The 25,091-nt window shown below is 42.1% G+C and overlaps 1 protein-coding gene across 1 annotated transcript; it reads left to right on the plus strand.

Annotated features, from left to right (window-relative positions):
- The first annotated feature begins 737 nt into the window (after positions 1-737).
- LOC142153095 (hemagglutinin/amebocyte aggregation factor-like) lies at positions 738-23,270 on the plus strand. The gene is made up of 5 exons (XM_075210369.1): positions 738-871; positions 5,080-5,155; positions 10,175-10,363; positions 19,009-19,161; positions 21,562-23,270. Exons 1-5 carry the CDS (start codon positions 814-816, stop codon positions 21,599-21,601), a joined length of 516 nt encoding a protein of 171 aa, XP_075066470.1. The 5' UTR covers positions 738-813; the 3' UTR covers positions 21,602-23,270.
- The last annotated feature ends 1,821 nt before the right edge of the window (positions 23,271-25,091 follow it).

Consider the following 25,091-nt stretch of genomic DNA (forward strand, 5'->3'; position numbering starts at 1 on the left):
AGTAATCCAACCACCTGCCCCTTTAACCAATCCAGGTGCTTCATGTAACCTGCACATAAATCAACCTGGAGGGGTTTAACACCTTTTTACATTGCTACTAGCGGTGCCACTACATCTCAGGCTTTCTATTGAATGTTTACTATCAACATTTGTATTATCTTACTTGGAACGCAATTTAACTTACAAAATTCACATTCATCTGTGACCACTTGCATAGGGAGTCTACCAGCAAGTATAATTACCTCCTCCTGTCTTTCAAGCTCAACGGATGTTTTGGTCACTGAACGATGAAAAGGTCTAATTAACATGAGATTACCTATCTCTAGACAGTTGCAAAACCCAAACATGTCATACAGTCTTAGAAGTCCATACATTTCCATATAAAACACATACTAATAAAAGAATATAAGTACATTTACAATGATATACAGAAGTGCATTGCACTCCTAATGAAAATAAATATCTACATTAAGTTATTTCTACGAGTTCCACCCACACCTTAATAGTTGCAAAATATATTATTTAGAACTGACTGGCACATTGTAAACCCTCTTGCAACACGAAAAAAGTGTCAATGGTCGTATAGTTTTACGGGAAAGCATAAACAGAGCACAAGTTTAGTAATGGTTACATTTGTAACCTTGATTCTTTGCCTGATGTCGTTATTGGCAGTTATATGGCTGGTTAATGTATAATAAGACTCCGTCATCATCATGTATAAAATCACATGGAACACAGACTGTCACATAACCCAATAACACCAAGACAGAGTCTACAATACATTCAGATCGAGACCCCTGGGACCCTCTCGTCATGCAGGTGATACTACCTCTGATAATGATGATCACTGCAGCGTATGCAGCACGTAAAGGTAACGATGACTTCTACTAATATATATATATATGGGCTAGTGTATAATGTAAATAAAAATCCATCTAATATTCACATTTTATTACAATAGTGGATACATTTTTCCTTATAATTCACAAATTTTCTTAATGCACATGAGTGCTGACATCACACCTCACTGATTATAAGTGATGACATCACAACTCACTCTTTATACAGATATTAGCATCTGTTGGATGGATATATACTATCTCAAAGTATCACCTTCAATGTCATATTGGTTTACTTATCTTATAACACCAGAATGAACAACAACAAATAAACTGCCATTTTGGGGGGTTTTCTTTTGGTACTCCAGGGAGCAAAATTAAACCCTCTTTCTGCCAAGCACACATTGTCACATTACTTTTTTTAATGGTGCATGATACACATATACAGTACCCTGAGATACCTTAGTGCAATCATCATCATTATAAACATTTATTTATATAGCGCCAACATATTCCGTAGCGCTTTACAATTGGGAACAAACATAGTAAACTAATAAACAAACTGGGTAAAACAGACAAAGAGGTGAGAGGGCCCTGCTCGCAGGCTTACAATCTATGAGACAATGGGATTTTGATATGATGAGGTTAAGTCTACATTTTGCATTTCGGTCCAGCCAGACTGCAAAGGTAAAAGTGACTCATAAGCTACAATGGTGCCCAAACTAAGTTCTCAAGGGTTACCAACAGGTCATGTTTTCATGATTTCTTTAATCATGCGCAGGTGAGTTAATGTATTTATCTGGGTCAGTAATTGTCCCACCTGTTCCTACAGACAGAATCTATGAAAACATGACCTGTTGGTAGCCCTTGAGGACTGAGTTTGAGCACCTCAGTCATTGGGGCATAATCAATTGTCGGCGGGATTGCCGAAAATCCCGTGGTCCGCGCACGATTACTCTATTACGGTAATCGTGCGCGGAAAAAAAGAGATTACCGTATTAACGGTATTAGTTTTTCCGCACTCGAACCCGCGGACAATTAAATACCCCCCTTAGTATGACAAGCACAGCAATTTACTTTATGTAAGTGTTGCATTGACCACAAGTCATTAGTGCTGTTTATTACCAGACCCATTATCACACACTTGCACATCTCATTTAGTGCTATTTATGTTGATTTCATGCTCTGCGCACATGTAGATTCAATCCTCAACTTGCAGTAATCCATATATAAGGTGCAAAGGCACAAAAGTCAGGTACCCGCTCTGCCCAATTCTAGATTTGGACTCACTTCCAGAATCGGACTGGCCAAGCGGGGGACTGAGGAATTCCCTGGAGGGCCTAGATGCCCGATAGCTCCGCCTCCTTCCCAACAAGGGGTGGCGTCACAATACCGTCAAAATGTAAGTTGTCACTGTGCTGCAGGACTTGTGTCCCCAGTTCATGACTTTCTTGCCTGTCCTCTCTACTCATTGGTAGGGGGCTTCCTCCTTTAGGATTGAGAACTGACTGCCAGAGCTGTCTGCAGCAATGCCAGCAAGATATAGTCTTAAGTCTCAGTGAGTTACTGCCTCAGGGGAAGATCTCTCTTGCGGGCATTGCTGCAGACAGCTCAGGCAGGCAGTTCTCACTATGCGGAACTCAAATCAGAGAACTGTCACAGTAACTGATGGGAAATCTAGTTCATTTTGGGGATTAGTTCATTCTAATCTAGTTCACTCAAAAGATTAGTTGAAAAGATTAGTTCAGTTAGTTCATTTAGTTGAGTTATTTCACTGGCTCCAAAACACCGCTGAGAGAAGTGATTGGAGACATAGATCTAGTCTATTACACATACAGTAGGCATGTCTGCTATTACCTCATTGGATGAGTTATAGTCCTGTTAAAATGATCAGATTAGTTTAATATGTTTGATCATGTTTAATATTTTAAAAGGGGAAATCACTTCTACAAAAACTAGTAGTGACACGTTGAGCTCTTCAAAGTTATTACAATTTTCATTATTATTTTTTACTTCCATAAAATACCCAAATTCAGAGTATTATAAAGTGTCACTTTTTTGCTTTTAAAATACAGTCATTAGAAAAAAATCTTAACTTTTCCACTTTATCTGTCTCTTAAAGGTTTAATACATCTCCCTGTATATGGTGGAGTAAATATAACTACAGTATATAGCATACAGCACTCAGCACTGTGTCTTGAGCTGACAGAGAAGGTATCCTGTGACTTGTGAACTACATGATTCAAATGACTCAAATGAGCCACATGAACTAGATGAACTATTAAACTACTTGAGCCAGGAGAATGTCTTATGACAATATAATTCAGTGATCAGCTCTTTAGAGTCCCAGACAATGTTTGAGCACTGCAGCACCACCTGTGGTAGCTTGAGGTACTGAATCATGAGTATTACATGAGAGAGCTGATTAGCAGGGCCACCTTAACTACTATATGGGCCCCCGGGCAATGCAGTGCACGGGGCCCCTAAAAAAAAAAAATTATATATAAATAGTGTGTGTGTGTGTGTGTGTGTGTGTGTGTGTGTGTGTGTGTGTGTGTAAAAAAAATATATATGTATGTAAAATAAAAAGGTATTATATATATAAGGGAGGGAGCTGGATCGCCGCTGATGTGACCGCAGGTAAGTATTTTCATTTTTATTTTATTCTTTAGGATATTTTTTTTTACAGCGCTACCTCGGACAGGCCCCCTTGCCCGCAGGGCCCCCGGGCACCTGCCCATTGTGCCCAATGGAAGATTTTTCAATCATATGGAAGAGGGTCCATGTGAGAATCACAATCATTTAAAAAACATGGCTCCTATGTACAGAGCACAGAACTCTAAGATGACTTCAAATACCCTTATAATCTACAATACGGCTATATTATTCCTGACTTGTTTCCAATGAAAAGTGAGCGACATCAATGCGTTGATCTAACTCCGAGATATCTTCATCATCATCATCATCAGTTATTTATATATAAAATAGATGCCACTCTATTGAACTACAACTTTATGTACCAACAGCAAACTAATTAAATGAAATAATGCCATCATACTACCGTGGACATAAATAGATGACATGAAGTTTAATATGTGTCATTTTTAAAAATCGGCATACTCCAATTACACCTATGTTCAAGAATATCCATACAGACATGTTTAAAATCAGTCATGTCCAATTTGCACCTGTTTCTACTTTTCTAAGAAACTTTTGCTGCTAGCCACTCCCCTTCAACAGCGCTATTTCAGGGGGCCCCTAACATTGCATTCCCCGGTGGGCCCTTCTTATCCAGGGGCGGGCTGGGCCGGGTGGCAGGGTGGCATCGGGCCGCTCGGTCTAACCGCTTTTGGGAAGCCGCCCCCCCCCCCCCCCCCGTGCATGCAATATTACCTTAATATTGGCAGCAGCGCACAGGCAGCCGCATCACACGACACGCGATGCGGCCGAGTCATCAATGACGCGGCCGCATCGCATGTCATGTGATGCGGCATCGCGTGTCATGTGATGCAGCCGCCTGTGCGCTCCCCGGGCTGAAGTTTGTTCTTATCCCAGTCCAATACTGCTCACGTCCCATCCCCTTATTAAACTGGACATTTCCTGATTTCTACATTACTGCCCGTTAGTCCTTATTTAGCCAATATTGGAATTCTGGAGCTGCTTGAAAATAAGGGGGTCTTTGGGGCTTTGTTTATTTCAAAGGTCATAGTTCAGAGTTTTATCATTTGTAATCAATCAGATTACTTACACTGACCCGTGGGCATAATTTATCTTCTGCCTCCGGGACGTGGTGTCCTGGCGTCTCCATGGCAGTATCGGAGGTGGAGGGAACAATAGTAGAAAAGAGAATAAAAACAAATTAAACCTTTTATGTCCTTATCCACGATTATATAAATAATATTATTTCTCCATTAAGTTTCATACCTACTCTGTATATTTGGAGACAGCTTCTGTTTCCTCTACATCTGTCATAGTAGACGCCATCCACATGGAAAATCCTATAGTCCACACTTCTGTACTGCACCTTCCGGCATTGTTCTATTACACAACTTCTCACCCTGAGCTCTGATCATTTATCTCTTGGTCACACACATATCAGTAAGAATTTATATTGCAGTATGACCTTCACTACTATCCTCCAGATTTCTGTAGTACCCCATAATCATCAAAACATAGAGACTTGTGTGTATTCTGTGTCACATCATGTTAATAATATATATTTATGTTTTCTTTCCTTTAGGAAGATGGGTCAATAATTATGATCAAGTTCTCAAATACCAGTGCCAAAACCACCAGAGCATTAGCTTCATTATCAGGTAATAAATATGTATTCCAGATATTAAACTCTATCCTCATCTACAGCCAATGGAGGCAGCCATTCTATGGGGTGAACCAATATCTGTCAGCATGCAGCCAATCACTGCATAAGAGCTAGTGACATCACTAAGACATGAATCAAAGTGATTGGTTCAGCCTGCAATGTGGCTGCCTCCACTATGGGCAGACAATAGATACACATTAAATGACAGTATTGTTTCCTTATTAACCAGTCTTGAGGTTGGTACTTTGACATACCGTTTTCCCAGACCACTGTTTTATGATATAACTTTTACTTTGAAGGTTGAATCCAGTGGTTATAATGCATTTTTCTCTTCTAGAAATTGTAACATATGGAACAAAACCTCGGTTAGGCTACCAGGGCAATGGAACCTTGAAGTGGGTTAAATAAATCACCTATGCAAATAATGGGTTAAATATGCCCCCTTTTTATTATTTATATATATGACACATTTACAAGATAGGTATACACAATCAGTAACAGTATGTGTCCTCCGTGCAACTGTGTCCAGTACTCATCTCTACCCAGGTGGTTAGGACAAGGTTCAATGTCATCCCGCTTTGGGGGGGGGTTAAAAAAGCCACCAAGTCTGCAGAGGCTTCAGAACATGCATGTGACCAATCTTACTCCGTCCTGTGACTAGGATTAAGACAGATCTCACTCTGCATCAGTGCCTCTCCTATTCTAACAATTAAATCTCCTTTTGCTCTCATTTCACTACATCTGGACTTGGTTGGTTCACTTACAGCAGCCCCCACCTTAAGAAAGTGCTAATAAAGATAACATTATCTGTTATGTAAGACATAGGCTAATTAAAATGGGATTTCTCTGTGTGTAGATTCTTTCTTCAAAACTGCCACTATCTCAGTACAATTACTGCATTACAATATAATAATACCAGGGATAATGTAAATCAGATTATTTCTGGGACAGATAGTGAAAGGGATGGTAGAAATCAGCAAGAAGTAGGCTGAAGCTTAAAAAACAGGGAAAACAGGGTTAGCGAAGCAGGCCAAGAGGTACAGAGGGTGATGTAATAGTACAAGGAGCTCATGAGAGCTTACATCCTAAAGGGAAGGGGGAGACACAAATAGGGTGGTACTAACTGGGGGAGAGAGCCAGGACAAGGTAGTTAGGAGGAGAACTGATAGACTTGAATAAAGAAATGAGTCTTAAGGGCACGCTTGAAGCCTTTGAGAGTAGATGCTAACCTGATGGAATGTGGAAGATCGTTCCACAGCTGGGGAGCAGCCCGGGCAAAGTCCTGAATACGAGAGTGAGAGGAGGTGATCAGTGAAGTAGTGAGGTGGCGGTCAAAGGCAAAGCGGAGGGGGCGGGTAGGAGTGTAGGTAGAGATGAGATTGGAGACGTAGGGAGGGGGAGATTGACTAAGAGCTTTAAAGGTGAGGGTGAGGAGTTTAAATTTAATTCTGTAGGGTATGGGGAGCCAATGTAGTGACTGTTGGAGGGAGACTGCAGAGACAGAGCGGTGGGAGAGAAAAATGAGGCGGGCAGCAGCATTGAGGATTGACTAAAGAGGGTCAAGGTGAGAATCAGGTAGGCCAGAGAGAAGGAGGTTACAGTAGTCAAGGCGAGCGATAACAAGCAAGCGAACAAGGGTTTTTGGGTCTTCCGTGGTGAGAAAGGGACGTATCTTAGATATATTCCGAAGGTGGAAGTAGCAGGATTTTGAGAGGGACAGAAATAGAGAGGGGGGTAGGTGGGAGAGTCCTGGAAGGGGGGAAGACTATAAGCTCGGTCTTGGAAATAATTAGTTTAAGGAAGCATTGGGACATCCAAGATGAGATGGCCGAGAGGCAGGAGGATACACGAGACAGAAGTGAAGGGGAGAGGTCAGGGGATGAAAGATAAATTTGGGTATCATTAGCATAGAGGTGGTACTGGAGGCCAAAGGAGCGGATGAGGACACCAAGGGAGGAGGTGTAGAGGGAGAAAAGCAGGGGGCCAAGAACGGAGCCTTGAGGAACGCCAACAGATAGCGGAAGAGGGGGTGATGTAGAATCATGAGTAGAGCCTGAGAAGGAGCAGTTGGTGAGGTAAGAGGAAAACCAGGAGAGGACAGTGTTACATAGGCCTATAGATTTGAGAGTTTGCAAAAGGAGTGCCTGGTCAACGGTATCGACAACAGCAGAGAGGTCAAAAAGGATAAGAACGGAGTAGTGTCTATTGGATTTAGCAAGGAGAAGGTCATTAGTGACCTTAGTGAGGGCAGTTTCGGTGGAGTGGACGGGGCGAAAACCAGATTGGAGCGGGTCAAGGAGTTAGTGAGAGGAGAGAAGGAGGTGAGACGGTTGTAGACCCAGTCAAGGAGATTGGAAGAAGCGAAGTAGGGCGGTAATTAGAGAGAGTGGCAGGATCAAGGGATGGTTTCTTGAGTATGGGGAAGACAAGAGCATGTTTAAAAGAGGAGAAGATTCCAGAGGAGAGGGATAGGTTGAGGGGGTGTGCAAGGTGGGAGCAGTCTTCAAGAGAGAGGGAGCGGAGAAGGTGGGAGGGGATTAGGTCCTGTGTGCAAGTGGAGGGGGGAGAGGAAGAGAGAAGGGTATGGACTTCATCTGCAGATACCAAAGTGAAGGAAGAGGGGGAGGGGAGAGGAGGGAGTTTCAAGGTGGCAAAAAGCCGACAAGGGTTGGAGGATTGGGAAGAAATGATAGCTTTAAAAAAAGATTGTTTAGAGAGCGATAGGGACGAACTGTAAGAGGCAAGTATGAACTTGAAGTGGAGGAAGTCAGCATGAGTGCGTGACTTTCTCCAGAGCCATTCTGCACTGCGGGAGCATTTTTGAAGATAGCGGGTAAGTTTAGTGTGCCACGGTTGCGGCGGGAACCGACGAAGCTTGACGGTGGCAGCCGGGGCGGCAGAGTCAAGTGCAGCGGTAAGAGTGCGATTGTAAAAGGAGATAGCCTTATCGGGGCAAGAAAGAGTGGTGATGGGGGAGAGGAGCGAGCCCAGGGAGGAGGAGAAACTGGTAGGATCAACTGTGTCAAGATTGCGCCTGATGAGAGTAACCTTGGGGGACGGGGACGGTGAGAGGGGTGGAGAGATGCTAAAAGAGAGGAGATGGTAGTCCGAGAGAGGAAAAGGTGAATTAATGAGGTCAGAGACAGTACCGAGCTGTGATAAAAACAGATATAGGGAGTGGTCACTGCGGTGGGAGGGAGATGAGGTCCACTGAGAGAGGTCAAGGGAGGAGGAGAGGGAGAGAAGTTTGGAGGCAGCAGTGTCTGAGGGATTGTCTCTAGGGATATTAAAGTCCCCCAAGATGAAGGAGGGAAGGTCAGAGGAGAGAAAGTTAGGGAGCCAAGTGGCAAAGTGATCAAGAAATTGGGAGACAGGACCAGGACATAAAATATATGCATACATGGTTAAAACAATACAATATAGTCAATAATAAACACAGTTTCTGCACAAAGGGGTGTCCAGCAGGCTAGACCAATAGATTCAATGTCCTGACACCCCCATCTCGTCACTACTTTATCATTAATTTTTTTGTAGAGTGCAGCCTTTTCAGACTAAATCACAGATGTAATCTTTCTAGATTTCCACAGATTCAATATATATACATATAAACATACTTGTCATGACCACCCAGCCTGTTTCAGATACAGTAATCTGAACAGCTGGCCGTGACTGGCATCACCTTAGTCACTTACCAATGAATACATCTTTTCTGCCACCACAAAGGATTTACTATGGCGTCCTTGCGTTCACCAAAATCACTTATTAATGTTTCACACTTAAATCACATATACATGTAGCATGAGCCTCACTTGGCTTAGTAAGAATCATGGAGAATATGCTAGATTAAATTTATTTAATCCAAAAAATATTTCCAAGGCTTAATTACAAAACAGTTAATAACAAGACATACAAGATAAGTTGCACAAATAAGTTTCAGAAATAAAATAGGAAATAAAATGAGAGACACTACTTACTAGATTTGGCATGTGAGGAGTACACTTTGGGAGCAATGCCACATTTCAATCTACATATATTGGGCAGCATGGTGGCTCAGTGGTTAGCACTTTTGCCTCAAAGCACTGGGGTCATGAGTTCATTTTCCAACCAGAGTCTTATCTGTGTGGAGTTTGTATGTTATTCCTGTGTTTGCGTGGGTTTCCTCCGGGTGCTCTGGATGCTTTGGTTTCCTCCCACACTCCAAAAACATACTGATAGGTTAATTGGCTGCTATCAAAATTGACCCTAGTCTCTCTCTCTGTCTGTGTGTGTGTGTTAGGTTTAAAACCTTACAGCCTAAATTCTCTTTCTCACGTGGCTTTTCACCCCGCCTTTGGACATTAAATTTTCCCACTGTCAGAGCAGACTGATTGTCAGAATGACACAGGGCTTTTGGAAGTGAGTTATCGATGTCCGAAGGTTTGGGACTTCAAAGGACAGGACTTCTCATCTCTGCTCATTTTCCCTGGCTGGCCAGGTCCTCATCCTCTGTAAACACAACTCCTCAGAGATTTTATCTGTCCCTGAGCCTGGCTACATTCAAAAGACCATTGACACTTGCCTAGGTCAGACTAATGTCATTTAGCAAAACAGACTTTGGAAAGGTTACATACAATATAGACATTGTCATACATGAAAATTCAGGTGGAAATAACAATCAATTGTTAGACATAATCGTCACAATACTGTTGTCTCAGATCTTGATTATATTTATTGTCTTGTGTCTGATTTTTATTATAACATAGAAACTTATTATAGCCCTCAGATGTCCATTTGCTATCTATAGAAAGCATGTGTCCATTTACATACAGCAATGGAAACACCGCCACCTACTGGCTGTAAAGAAATATTTAACAAATTTGATTTTACCTATCAAAATTCTGCGATTACCCATCACATGACCGGGCCAAAAGGGAAAACTTTGCCAGCCATTTAAACAATTTATTGATGTATGTACAATGCAAAAGGGGTATATCTAAAAATATATTGATCTTATCTTATCTTTACCTTTCTCCAGCATCCACAACGATATATTTGAGGATCGCACCTGGGACTTTGGGTGTCAGAACACCTTTAACAAAGCAGAGTCTTGTTACTGGACAAGCTACGTCAATGACTTTGACCAAGAGTTTACCTTTGTCTGTCCATTTGGAACTATTCTGAGCGGCATGGAGAGCTATCATGACAATACGGCAGAGGACAGAAGGTAAATCAGTCTAGTAATAACACATTCATAAAGCTAATAAACAACAATAAGCTTAAAACTAGAGATGTGTGCAGACCCCGTGTTTTGGCTATGGTTCTAAAACTTCTTTGTGTTTTGGTTTTGGTTCTGGTTTTGCCCAAAAATTCTGAAAGTTTTTTTGTTTTGGATCTGGATTTAATTAAAATTGTGAAAAACTGGTACAATTATGTGATTTTGAGTTGCTTTTGCTCCTACATTAGTATTTATAGCATTAACATTAATTTCCAGTAATTTACAGTCTATTTTCTAATGATCTATTCACAATGGTCCAAATTTTCACCAATTTAGGCTAAAATTAGTGACAGTGTAGCGGCAAAAATACATTGCAGTTTAATAAAAGATACAATCCCTAGTGGCACAGCAGTGTGCATAAAGTATCTACATGTGGTCGCTGAATGCTGCAAATTACATTGCTGAATTTTTCCAACAGATTGACACCAGCAATAATAAGAATAAGTCACTAGATGGACAGAGGTATCAGTAGACATTTCAACAAGTAGATAGACCAAGGTGGACTGCTCTCAGAATAAAAATGCTAAAAGGGTTGCTTTGCATGGGTAGGAGAGCTGGTTACCCCTGCCCAAAATGTGTCTCAAGTGACAGTGGCTTTTGGCATATATTGTGGGAGTGTCGGATGGTCCACCGTTTCGGGTCCACTATTTGGGATTGTGTCCTTCATACTGTACCGGCTGCCCCACCTTTGGATGGTAAATGGTGTCTTTATGGTATCTCTCCGTAAGATATCACTGACAAATTTGTCTATAAATATATATTTAATCTTACAACATTAGCTAAAGTTATTATAGCCAGAGGCTGGCTTGTTTCTGACCCACCTGATTTCCACAAATGGGGGGCGCTAGTCAACGACACAATGCAACGTGATAGATATATGTATACCTGCAGAAATGCCATGTCTAAATATCACAAAATTTGTTCTAGATGGTATAGCTTGTGGTATAGGACATGCTTGGAACAACTGTGTTCTGCATTAATTTTATAAAATGGGTAATGGCATCAGCATTACAAAAATATGTAAAACAGACTGTTCAGATAGGGCAATAGTTGCTCTTTCCACACAAGTATGTATAATACTCACATTGATGCAGATTTGGCTGCCAAAAACATCTGGTCTAAAATTTTGAGCAAGATGGAATTGTCTTTGGCCCCTCCCACCCAGATGTGATACATTTGGGTGGGAGGTTCATTTAATCTTGGATGTCCTCTCGCCAACTCAATCTCAATCTTTCTAAAACAGTGTTAATAATATTCCCACCCACCAACAGAAGTTACCTACCTGACATTTCTACTACTGTTGACAACATGACCTTAAACCTCACCCCTCATGCTCGCTGCCTAGGTGTAATCCTTGACTCACAACTATCCATTATTCCCCACATCAACTCTATATCTAAAGCATGTCACATACATCTAAAAAACATTTCCAGAATACACACATTTCTCACACAAGACACTGCAAAAATGTTGAGGATTTTGATGAGGATTAGGTTGTTTGTGTAAGTCCTGCACCAGTGGCAGCAGTTCTGGCACGTGACAAAAAAGGCCATTGTCATGCCTGGGCATAAAACAAAAAAAGCCACTTCTTATATGTGGAATTATTTCTACACAAATCCTGACAACAGTTGCATAGCCATTTGTAGTGTATGTCAAGCCACAGTCAGTCGAGGGAGGGACCTTAACCATCTTGGAACCTCATCCATGTTACGCCATTTGACGAGAGTTCATGGCAAGGTGTTGAGAAAAGCTGAACGTTATGGCAAGAAAATAACAAGCACTCCATCATCAGCTAGGACCCTTCTGTCACCTACATTCCGACAGCTGCAATCTACACCCACAACACCGTCCTCATCAATATCCTCAGTAGCGATGGGAGTTAGCCCTGCATCCCACTTGGTAAGGCTCGATGACTCCTGCACTATAATTGATTCCTCTGAAGAATGTTTAAGCGTTAGTCCCACTGCTGCTGCTGTTGCTGCTGCTGGGGGTGAATCTAACTCCCATAAGAAGCACAAGAAGAAGAGCACTACTACTTTAAAACAATTAACTGTGAAACAATCTTTTGCTAGAGGAAGCAAATAAGACAGCAGTCACCCAGTCGCCAAGCGGATTACAGACGCCATGGCTACTATGCTAGTGTTAGATCTGCATCCAATATCCACAATAAAAGCAGCTGGTTTTTCACAGTTAATTGATGTTTTGTGTCCCCGTTTTAAAATTCCATTGCGACACCATTTTTCCCGTAAAACTATTCCACAACTATACCAAAAAGTTTGTAAAAATGTAGTAATTGCGCTCAAAAATGACATTCTGCCCACTGTACACTTAACCACAGATATGTGGCCAAGTGGAAGTGGGCAAACGAAAGATTATATGACTGTGACAGCCCACTGGGTTGGTCATTCGCCTTCACTAGCAGGAACAGCAGCAGCATGTACACCACTACGTAACATTTGTCACAGGCAGGCTACTCTTTGTATCACCGGCTTCACTAACATGCATAAAGCTGATAATTTGTTACGAAAAGTAAGGTTTGATACATGGCTTATACCACTTGGACTCTCCCCTGGATATGTCATTTCTGATAACGCCAACAATATTGTGCGAGCATTACAGCTGGGTGAATTCCATGACATTCCCTGTTTTGCTCACACAATAAACTTGGTGGTGCAGAGCTTCCTAAGAAATAACTGTGAGGTGCAGGAGATGCTTTCGGTGGCCCGTAAAATTTCGGGACATTTCAGGCATTCTGCGACAGCATGTAGGAGATTGCAGCAGCTCCAAGAACAGTTTAACTTGCCCTGCCACCAACTTAAGCAAGAGGTGTTAACAAGGGGGAATTCCACCCTGTACATGCTTCAGAGGAGGGAGTTACAGTGCAAAGCTATCCAAGCATATTGCACAAGCCATGAAATTGGGAAAGGAGAGGGAATGTATTTCACTCTTGCACAGTCCTTTCTGTGCTGTGCAAGGTGCTGAAACCATTTGAAGTTGTGACGTGTGAAGTGAGTTCAGACTCTGCTAGCTTGAGCCAAGTCATTCCCTTAATTCGACTATTGGAAAAGCAGCTTGACAAACTGAAGGAGGAGATGAAAGAAAGCAATTCTGCAAAGTATGTTGGCCTTGTAGATCAAGTACTTAATTTGCTTCGCCATGATCCAAGAGTTATTAAAATCTTGAAGTCGGATCACTACGTTTTGGCGACTGTGCTTGATTCTAGGTTGAAGACCCACATTGATTCTTTGCTTTAAAATTACCGAAATGTGAATCTTTGCAAGGAGCTATTGGTCAGCAAGTTGTCCGCTGAACTGGGCCTTGGCTTGACGACGTATCCTCCTTCAGTCTCTCAAGCAGCTGCTGCTCGGAAAAAATTTAACTTTTCAAAGTGAAGCAGGGATGATGCAGGGGGCAGACCACACCAATTTGACATCTGGGCTGGTTTGAAAGATTTTACCAAAAAATGTGTGACTTTGCCCCTAACTCCATCCAATCCTACTATTAACATGCAAAGCATGGTGGAGGATTATTTTCAAGAGGTAATTGATATGGAAATGTCAGACAGTCCCTTTCCTTACTGGGAAGAAAAACAAGCCATTTGGAAACCCATGTACAAACTTGCTTTACAATACCTAAGCTGCCCACCCTCCAGTGTGTACTCTGAAAGACTATTCAGCAGAGCCGGGAACCCTGTCAGTGATCGACGTAGGAAGTTACTTCCGAAAAATGTGGAAAAGATACCCACTGTAATCGGTGGTTGGAAGGTATGCCTTTTATTTGGGCACTGTTACAAGCCGTGGTGGTTCCCCTAGCCGCCGCGACTTGCTCTCCTTGGCTGCCTGTGTTCTGGCCATCTCGTTGACGACCAGGACGTCACTTCCACCGAGCTGTCAGATTTCCGCGTCCCGGCATGGGGGATTAGCTGGGCACATTCGTAGTGAGGGGGTGATTAGTTATCAGCCTCCTGGGGCTTGTTATCTTATGCTGTGCCTCCTATCTGGTGATCGGCTGCTCTGTGTATGTAAAGCAAGGTGGACTGAGCCTCCCTTCAAGTTATAGCATTCACTGCCTGTGTTGTTACTGACCTACTCTGTCTTCTGACATTTTTAATTGACCTTCTGTTGTGACCTAGCCTGAACTTTTGGACCTTACCTGATTGCCTGTTGCCCTGACCTTTTGCCTGGATTTTGGATTTCACTATTTCGCTTGTGACCCTGACCTTTTACTTGAATACAAGACCCGCTTGTTTGCTGCCAGCCCCGATCTCCGGTCTGTATCCTGACCCTCCAATGGGTTACGGACCCGCGACCTAGGCCTCTCCCCGGCTTCCACCTCCAGTCTTCCAGTTTCTCTACCTTGTGTCGCGGTTATCCTGATAAGTCTCTACTACCATAGAGATAAGTCCTGGGGGCATCTGAGTACCTACAAACATATAAAGTTTCACTGAAAAGGCGGCTGCTTTAGAACCACTAGTAGTCCGGTTCTAAAGGCTTATCAATAGCCGCGGTTCTAACAGATACGAGCTTAACTGATTTTATTCTATACACACATCTTATTAATTTAGAAGATGTGAGTTGGTTTGCCAGAAGGAGGAGTGTTTTGCTAGTAGTCCCCTGTATATGCACATTGTGACATGGATATAAGTAATATATATGTATTTCCTACAAACGACTAGTACTTGCGAGGGATCGTCCATACTTTAACTGTCAGGCATGTGGTCTTTGTCTCAGCGTGACTATCCCTGATATGCTGTTCCTATTTTGTGATTTTATATTTCGTCTTACCTTTCTCTTTCATTTGTTTTTGATGGCACGTATAGGAGTGGCGTTGTATAATACTTTTGTTTTGGTTTCCGGGGGGGATTCATACCTGACCCCTGTTATAGGGTGCTAAATGCTACACCACGGAGTACCTCTTTTGCAGTAGTGCTTTCTTCTTATTGCATTTTTCCTCAGCACAGTCCTTGGAGAGCAATCAGATACCTAAGTTTTGTAAATCCCATTCTAGTGTATCTACTGCTCATTGGCCGGTCTACACTCCTATAACGCAGTGGGTTTCTTTTTCTATTGCCGTCTGTTTGAGTATCGTGGATGCAGCGGGGGGCGGTCATGTCGGTGCCTGCTTACGGTGATTAGTGCGCTCCACCTGGGTCTGGTGGGTTAGTTCCGATTGAACTGTTGCTCTTGTCCTGCTGGACCTTTTCACTATTGTGTGGCAGTCTGAATTTGTGGGCATCTAGGTTAACCTGGGCATTGTGTAGGCCAATGCTAAACAGAGTGCATCTTTCCCCCTGGTCATTAGCTTGCTGGGCGAGCTGGTTTGGTGTGCCTATATTTTGGATTTTAGCTTTCAGGCCAGGGTTGGCCTTCTTTGTTAGGCTTCATGGGCTGGTGGATGTGACTCGTATTTTTTCTTACTATGCAGCCTTGCTGCTGGGCACGCTGCCCCCAGTCCTTCCTGACCTGAGTAGGACAATTAGTCCACTGTGATGGGGGACCTGTTATAGGCACTTGCAGAGGTGGAGCAGGATGCATTTAACTGCAATGATTAGCGCTGCTTAGATAACGTTGTTGGCACCATCCGGGCAAGCTAATCAATGGCCTCTTTAGGTTGACTCCATCTTCCATCATATTCACTATGTGTTTAGTCATTTCCACTTCACCCGTAATTACGCCTTCTCCATGCCTGCGCCTGGTCCGCCAGGCCAGGGGCAGCGGTGTCCCTTTGTTACCTAAAAGGAATGGCTCGGTTTGCCTGGTTTAAATTGGTCCCTGAGTTTGCCTTTATGTGTCCCATACAGCGACATCATGGTTATTCAATTATGAAGGGTCCCCTCCCCAACCCTCGTGGGATACCTGTTTACGGTTGCGAACATTGGGTTTAAGGGGTATGGTTAATGTGCTGTTTGGCAAGCATTTTTTTGGGTTTGTGCGACCATGTCCGCAGTGGTATATGGCAGGGCAATTTCAGGCATCCCATGGTTGGGCAGATGGCGGTCCATTGCATTTATGTATGTCTGACTTTTCTGCTATTCTGAGCTCCTGTTCTTCCTTTTCTGACCTTTCTGCCTTTGGGTGACACAGGGCTTTGGTCACTTGTTGCTTTTGGAAGCAAAGATGCAAAGGCATTTTGCCTAATTTTCCTCTACAAGTGGGCCTGATTGGCTGTTGGCACCACAAGGTTTTTGTTTTTGTATTTACCTTTGCTTGTGTCTCCTATTCAACTTTTCTGGTTTCTTTCTGCTCCTCTTTTTCCTTCCCCTCCTTGTTTTCTCCTTGATGTTCCTTTCACACCGTGTCTCCTGCCACTCTCCACCCTGTGCCACTCAGGTGTAGGAGTCAAATACAACGCCAGACCAATCATACCTTAATACCTCTCTGTTTGGATCCGACATGGGATGGATACATTCTATATGGCCTGACTTGGTCCTCTGCTGGTCTGATGAAGTTTCCCAGTGAATATGGAGGTTTTTCCCGTTATGGGTGGTTGATAAAAGGTGCGGTGGGCAATTAATTCAGGTGGCCAAGTTTGGGTTCCCCCACAACTTTTCAGAGTTGACGGATCAAGCATCATCGACTTAATTCCCACTGTGCTCGCCTTTTTGGTTCGGATGGGATTCATTTGGCCAATGAGTGACTGGGTCTGTTTATTAGGCAAATTTATGGGAGTTTAGTTACTGCAGGTTGAGGTATGGCGATGGTCCTAGATTCGTCAAGGAACCAGGTGTGGCTTGAGAATACTGTGCAGTCGGCGCAAAAAGGTTGGTGGGGTGAACATTACTTGTATTGAGGCATGTGGAACCTGTTTCCCTTTGAAGAGTCGGCTTAGGTTTCGGTGCAGGTACCGCCCTTGTTGTGGGTTGCCTGGGATAACTGTGCCTATTTAAAGATAAATAATTCAGGTGTGTTCAGGTAAAAGTGGTACATGTTACTGATGTCCAGAGAGTTAGTGACCCGTGATTGGACTTCTAGATTGGCTTGGGGCCTTTGCCAATCTACTTACAGTGTTCTCTACCCAGTGTGTGTTTATTGGGTTAAATAAACCTTTCATTTTCCACAAATTTGTGTTGTGTCCATTCTTAATATATTACAGTGCTAAGGACATGAATAAGGTGGTAATAGTTATGACATGAACCGTTAAGCATTTTAGAAGAAATATATAGTTTTTTTGGGGGGTGTAAAACACGCAAACACCCTGTTTTTGGACCGCTTAATAAATATGCCACTGAATGACTCTCACAAATATTGATTTCACTAGAAAACACTTTAGATTTTTAAAGAAAGAAATATATTGGTTTATTGGGGAATGCCCAGTCACACTCAAGCAACGCTGTTTTTTGCCTACTTAATAAAGATGTCATCGCCCGCACAAGATTATTTTCACTAAAAAACACTTTAGATTTTAAAAGAAATAAATAGTTTTTTGGGTTCTGCTGCTAAAAGTCATACAGCAGAAGTACACTGTTTTCTCCACTAAAGAATAGTTCAGAATGAGGTCTATAGTCAGGGCCGGATTAAAGGAAAGGAGGCCCCTGGGCTAAGGGTTGGCTGTAGCCCAGTTAGACCTCGGGTTACTCCGGCCCTGTCTATAGTACTGTATATATGCATTAATAACAAGCAGTAGCCAGGGACATCTTAACAACATTATGGGCCCCCGGGCAAAGCAGTGCAGCGGGGCCCCTAGATATAGATATATAGATATATATACAGATACAGATATAGATATAGATATATAGAGATAGAGATAGATAGATGTACTAGCTCAGTGACCCTTGAAGGTTTTTTTTGCAGGATTTTTTCTTTTGCAGGATTATTTATTCTCATTAAGAGCCGTGCCTATGGGGCCCCCTTGCCCGTGGGGCCCCCGGGCAGCTGCCCATCATGCCCAATGGAAAAGATGGCCCTGGCAGTAGCTAGTACTCTGTCTAAACAGACTGAAACCCAATTGATCTAAAAACTATGCTAGTTGACTGATCCCTATGGAAATAAACTGCATCAAAATAATAGCAGCTGTTCTATTGTTTTCTCTATCCATCTTTCACCCTGTCTAACTCTGTAGTGTGTAGTAGAAACACACTTATTTACTGAGCACACCCTTGCAAACAACCTCCTCCCTACATTCTCTTCTTTAAAATGGCAGATGAGAACCCGAGGGAGGGATATATCTGATATAAAGATTTTGATTCAAAACTCGCAAGATATGAGTTTTTCCTGGAAATTACGTTTTGCCTTGTTTACAGATCCGATTTCGGCGTAAGAAACTGAGGCATGACCCTGTTAACCACTCACATCCCGAATCTTGTCGAACATCTGTGAATCCAAACCGCTCAACAATACTTTTGCTACTGACATCTATAGGGAACTCTAAAATGTCAACCAAGTCTCTTCAAATACCACTATAGAAACAGTGCCACCTGCTGGCATTAAACAGGCACTGCAGCCCATACCTGAAACGAAAACTTGTTTACTTTTCATTTATTTATTTATTTTAAAAAAAAAAAATTTTTAGATAATGCACTAATAATTAAGATTAATTATAACAATTTGCTGCTAGTGTTATTTTAAAACATGAATTCACAATATGCTATTTTCTAGGTGGAAGTTTTATTGCTGTAAAGGAGAAGCGTTGTTTACGCGCAACTGCAGGTGGAGTCGCTACGTCAATAACTTTGACCATTACCTGAGATGGGACGCACCTACTAATCATCACCTGACTGGGGCTCATAGTTACCATCACAACACTTATGAGTATGTATTCTACAGGAGGCTTATAGTGGGAGTTTCTCCCATAGAGAGAGCATTTTGCATCATTTGTTAGAGTAAATGTAAATATTTCCTTACATTAGATATTTATATTCTACATAGGCCTTATTGCCTCTGAGACTGGTGTTTGGTCTGCTGTTATTTATTCCTCAGGAAAGATTTACATTTTGTGGCATATAGTTGCTGTTTTATAAAACTACAGCTGCTGCAATATCACGTATCACCAGCAGGAGGCAATGCAGAACCAAATTCGACACCTGTGAGGAATAGACTAATTTACTTTTTAACATTCATGAATGATACCCTCTATGTTTAACATTACAGACTTCTAACTTAAATTTATGATTTTGATTTACTAAGAGACGTATATTGAGCACAACGTGCGGTTGTTTTAGAACGTACGTAAATCGGGTCTACGTACGCCTTTATTCATCAAAGAGCGATCTGAAAATACTGTAGTACAGTAGTAAAGTCAATTATGTGACGTAAGATCATAGTTGCCTACTCTCCCGGAATGTCCGGGAAACTCCTGAATATTCGGGAGTTCTCCCAGACTCCCAAGAAAGCAGGCAAACATCCCGGATCCAGCCATCTCCGTTGTTGAAGAGGGTGGAGGCGGGGCTAAATGCGTCATCGTGGTCCGCCCCTTTCTTTCCCCTGCCAGCTAATTCACGTTTCAGCATGGGGTCCCCCCAATTTTACTATCACCAGCACTAGGCTTTGCCAGCCGGGGCTGGTGGCACTATAGCAGGGAATCTCTGAGCATGGTGTCCCCCCTCCATAATGACAAACCAGCCACCAGTTTTTTAGGAGGCCTTCTAAGTACTACACTTTTATACTGCAAAACAAAATAATATTATACTACATTATAACATCAAGATACTTACAGTCTTCTGCACTGGCCTGGAATGGCCTTGCCTCCTCCTCCAGCGATCCCTCCATTAATTTAGCCCTGGAGTGTTCCTCGGGGAGAGGGATTGATGGGGGAGTGTGGAAAGGTCTGCCCCCTCCTGGGCCTAATCCTGGGGGGGAATCTTGGACCTCCTCCAACTCATTGGCCACCTCCTCCTCATTGGCATCCTCTGTAGGCCTTTCTTTGTGGCTCAGATGGCGGCAGAAGCATTCTGTTGAAATAAATATAACACATTAGTTTATTTCTATAGGTTATCTCTGTCTCACACATACATAGAATCCTCCAGATAATGTTAGATTGCATTGTGAAATATCCAATATCACGCCTGGACCATCACTGAACAAATAAACACCTCTCTACCCCACTGTCAGATAAACTTGACCTGGGAGGTTTAGATTAGTCATATTTCTAGTTGTTATTTATTTAGTACATTCTACAAAATGACTGCTAGAATCTGATTGGTTGCCATAGGCAACATCTCCACTTTTTCAATCCTACAGTTTAGTAAATATACCCTTTAGACCAACAACAAGGTCTCACTATTCACTACTCATTCACGTCCCAGCTGTGTGATATAAGGGGCACAGACGGAACAGCTGGCACCCCGTAGCCAGACGCTAACTTAAGAAATTACTTGAAGACGGGTATTGGACAAAAGTGGTCACAGTTTTATTTACCAATTAAACTGCAATAGAAAAGGAAGCGGTGTCCAAGGCCAATTTCAACTTACCAAAACCGACCACCGGGCAGGTTCAACCTATCATGGAGGCAACACTCCCCTCTCCCGAGGGCCCAGCTCCTTGACATATACAACCTGTCACTTGTGTCTCACCACAGTGATCCTGCACGCCCCTTCGCGGATTCCCCCTAATTGCTATGCCTTGCTCTCATGCCCGCTGTCTGTGACAAACCAAAATATAACAGAAAGAATATAAAGCGTGCAAAATCCAGGAAAACGCAATCCATGCAAATAATATATGAAGTAATCTTCATGTAAACAAACACATTTCCTTTTTTGAATTATTTTTTGTAATTAATCTACATATGCACAAATCACTGAAAGTTTGGGCGAATGGGAAATCCTAACCGGAATGTTGCCTGGCGCCCCCCCTCCCCCCTCACACACACACACTCCTTAAGAACGGGCTATCCTCCCCATACCCCCAGCCCCCCCCCCCTCCACCATTATACTGGTTCCAGCACCCTTCAAAGTGGGAAAGTGATGGGCTTCCTATCGCTGCAATTTACCAAGCCGCGGCTGCTTTCGGAGTCTTGCCAAAGACCCCTGTCCTCCACCAAGCCTTTTCCCTCTTCACCGACACAGGCATCTTAGGTCTTAATAATAGACTTAATCTTGTTTTACATCTCACTATATGTTGTGTTTGCATTTGAAATAACTATTGGAATATGGAAAGCTGTTTAATCTCAGTCTGTTTTATTGTTTAACACTTAAACTGTGTCTTGTGTTCTAGGGACAGGCGGTGGAGATTCCACTCATGTGAGAAGAACTAACGCAAGAGAAATTCTAACCCAGAATCTTTTTACATTATCTAGAAATGTGTTCATTGTTGTAATGCTGTATCTGGCCTCTAGATGGCGGTATACAACTTTCTTTTTGTAAGGCAATTCAGAGAATAACATTGTTTTGTCTATTATCTAACATAATACCGTATAATATCTATGATGAAATATATATATCGGTAACTGGTGCTACTATAACTCAGAGTCTACCATGGTCAATTTAATATAGTAGGTGTTTAATATGGTAAGAGATAATTACATAAAAGGGTTAACTTCATTTTGATGGTGGAATTAACCAAAGTGAGTTCTACGTCTATATGATAAAAGTACAAAATGTCTCTAAGATAATGATAGATAAAGTGTACTATTCAGGGGCGGATCCAGACAATTGCTATACCCCGGGCGATTTTAGGGAGGGGCGATTTAGGCCCCGTCCCCTTTCCAATTTCTAAGGCTGCCGGCGGCTGCACAGTATGTGCAGGTCCGCTCGGCAGTGACAGTGTGCTGCCCCGCTGCTCTGATTGTGTTTAAAACACAATCAGAGCAGCCGGGCAGCACACTGTCACTGCTGAACGGACATGCACAGTGTGCAGCCGCCGTCAGCAAGCCCCTGCTAGGGTGGGCGATCGCCCCGATCGCCCCCCCCTGGATCCGCCACTGGTACTATTGTATCTGGCTGAAGTCATCTAAACTGCGTGGGAGCACGTGACAGATTGATTCATGACAAATTAATTTGTGCTTGAAATCAAAATAAAGTACTCTCTGATCATACAACATGATAAGTGGCTCTCTTTTCCCATGACAATACAGTATATGTAATACTAGACTTCATATTAGCATATATAGATAGATAGTTAGATATAATATTGTGGCTGTTGAAAGCATGGTTTGCCCCTCTGTAGGAGCACAAAATAATTTTGGTATAATCACACTTGTGGATCTGTATCAATAGGACTTTTGAAGGGCTTAAAGGATTTTTCCATCTCCTGATAACTAAAATGTATTGGCTTGTACTGTACCTTCTGTAAACTTTACTTAATATATTTGTAGGAAAAGCTCATGCTACAACACATATAGCATAAGTGAGGATACTCTCGCCCACCACTTGTGTCGTCAGAATCATCACGTTTTCCAAGCACATGTCAGACAGTGAGCAGAGAATCCAATATGAGAGTCAGGATCTCGGGGTAAATTTATCAAGCTGCGGGTTTGAAAAAGTGTAGATGTTGCCTATAGTAACCAATCAGATTCTATAAATATTTAGTACAATGACAGCTAGAATCTGATTGGTTGCTGTAGGCAACATCTCCACTTTTGCATTCCCACACCTTAATAAATAAGCCCTAAATTTAAATTTACCCCCTTGTGTCTAATCTTACTTCTCCGAGTCATTAGTATCACTCCATATATTACAGATCGTTGACTAAACCACTTGACCCACCAGCAATTAATTTTCTCCTTTATTATCCTGAAACTGTATTATTAACATTTCTGAACAGTTTATTGCCTTGAAAGCTTAGTTTTGGCTTTTGAACTTTTTTTCCTTGCTAAACATATACAAACATATTTCTCCACGTAAATGTTAATTCATTCTCTTTTCATCAATTTCTATGCAATTTTATCATTATGTTATTAAAATTATTTTATCGTTTACCAATAACCATTGTCTATGCAATTTGTGTGGTTTCAAAGCACAAAGCAATTTATTAGCAAAAGGAAAAAAAAACAACAGTTCAATAAATAAGTACAGCCGATACATACACTGCACACTGCTGGATCCAGCTATACAGTCATTCAGTCCTGAAGTCTGTGGTCAAAGTGACTGCAAGCTGATTGCAGAGAGCAATATATATACATTTGGCATCACAGTAAATACAATATAGATGACTTGGTATGTTTCCATAGGTTAAGGCTCCAGGACAGTTCAGTGTAATGCAGGTCATTGGCCAGTTCAAACGATATCATGCAAGGGTCAGCTCTCCAGAAGATGCATACTAATCTTCCCCCCAAGAACTAGTTCAAAGTGGTCTATTTACATTACACAGACAATACCATTCTGATCACTAATTCCCTATATTCCATAACTAGCATACACAAAGTGCGATCTTATAGCTGATGGAATCAGATCACAGAGGATAAATAGGGGATTAGAATGACACCAAACATGATATGTTTCCTGAAACCTGAACCTTAGATCTCACTGAAGTACATATAACCTTATACTATTTAACTATAAACTCAATAACATCTGTTCATAAAAACCTGTGGGTTGGAACTATTATAAAATTAACTATGTACATGTGAATGTGTAAGTGTATGCGTGTGTTATTTATCGTACGATCGCGCTATGACACGTGGCGTACTGATGCAATCGCACGGTAAAACAATATTAATCAATCTGCTTTCTTTCATCCAATTATTTGACTTTGTCAGCACCACCCCTTGATAATGCACAAAACTATCACCTTAAAGATTTTATTGCAGGATCTCAGTAGTACGTCTCATTGTTCTGTAATGTATGTCCCCCCTTGCATATGACCACACTGTCTGTAGATATCAGTCAGGTTACCGGAAAAGAGAGTCACAATCCTAGAAACAATTTTCTTTTACTATGGAACATATACCTCTGGAGCTCGGAGATAACCTTTTGTATGCCCTTCACCCACACATGTAACACATTATCTGGAAGGGTGCAGGGTGCGATAGAACATGTATCAACAATATAGAACACAAGTTAACCCGTGCATGATACTCATACATTCTAGTCAAATCAAGCTACTTAAGGTCTTAAAAAGGTACTTGTCATGCATTTGGGCCTAGCCCAGGCCTCCTCAGGGGAAGATTGTTACTTCCCGATGCAAGCGCCCTTTTTAATGTGTGTTCATGAGGTAAAATTACCTCACGAAAATGAGTTTGACCCCTCAATTCGTAAATTTAGCCTTTACTACCCCTCCCACGGGTGGAAGGGGGGATGATGGAAGCTAACTGACTTCACTATTCTAATTTTTTTGTCAAATAATGTCAGTATACCAAATTTCAGGTCAATTGGATGAGCCCTTTCTGAGAAAATAGTTTTTTACACACACACACACACACACACTAACACACGCCGCTACACATGTGTGTTCATGAGGTAAAATTACCTAAGAATTTAGTAGGTCAGTGTATAACTCCGCCCAGCAGGTGGCGCTGCAGCTTGGTTTTTTTTTTTTTTTTACACACAGACTACCACACGCCACTAGGCTTTTATATTATAGATTCTACTACAGTCCTTCATGTCTAACATGTTCATCTGTCCAAAGCATGTCTTTTAGCTGAGACAAAATTTAAATAATGCATGTTGACAAATATCATCCTATGTCTATCAACAATGTAATTTACAATCTCCTTCAACCTGAGTTAGCATATACACTCTAATAATATCAACAGTTCTTTTCTTCAACAGTTGTGGGGCAGGCTATTGTCTGTTTGTTCTTCCCAG

The sequence above is a fragment of the Mixophyes fleayi genome, chromosome 4, assembly GCF_038048845.1.
Source record: "Mixophyes fleayi isolate aMixFle1 chromosome 4, aMixFle1.hap1, whole genome shotgun sequence".
Lineage (NCBI taxonomy): Eukaryota > Metazoa > Chordata > Amphibia > Anura > Limnodynastidae > Mixophyes > Mixophyes fleayi.

Excerpts from the sequence above, each read along its gene's own strand:
- LOC142153095 (XM_075210369.1), top strand. The coding sequence starts at position 814 with ATGCAGGTGATACTACCTCTGATAATGATGATCACTGCAGCGTATGCA. Across the intron at positions 5,156-10,174 it reads AGCATTAGCTTCATTATCAG|CATCCACAACGATATATTTG; the intron begins GTAATAAATATG and ends ACCTTTCTCCAG. Across the intron at positions 19,162-21,561 it reads TACCATCACAACACTTATGA|GGACAGGCGGTGGAGATTCC; the intron begins GTATGTATTCTA and ends CTTGTGTTCTAG.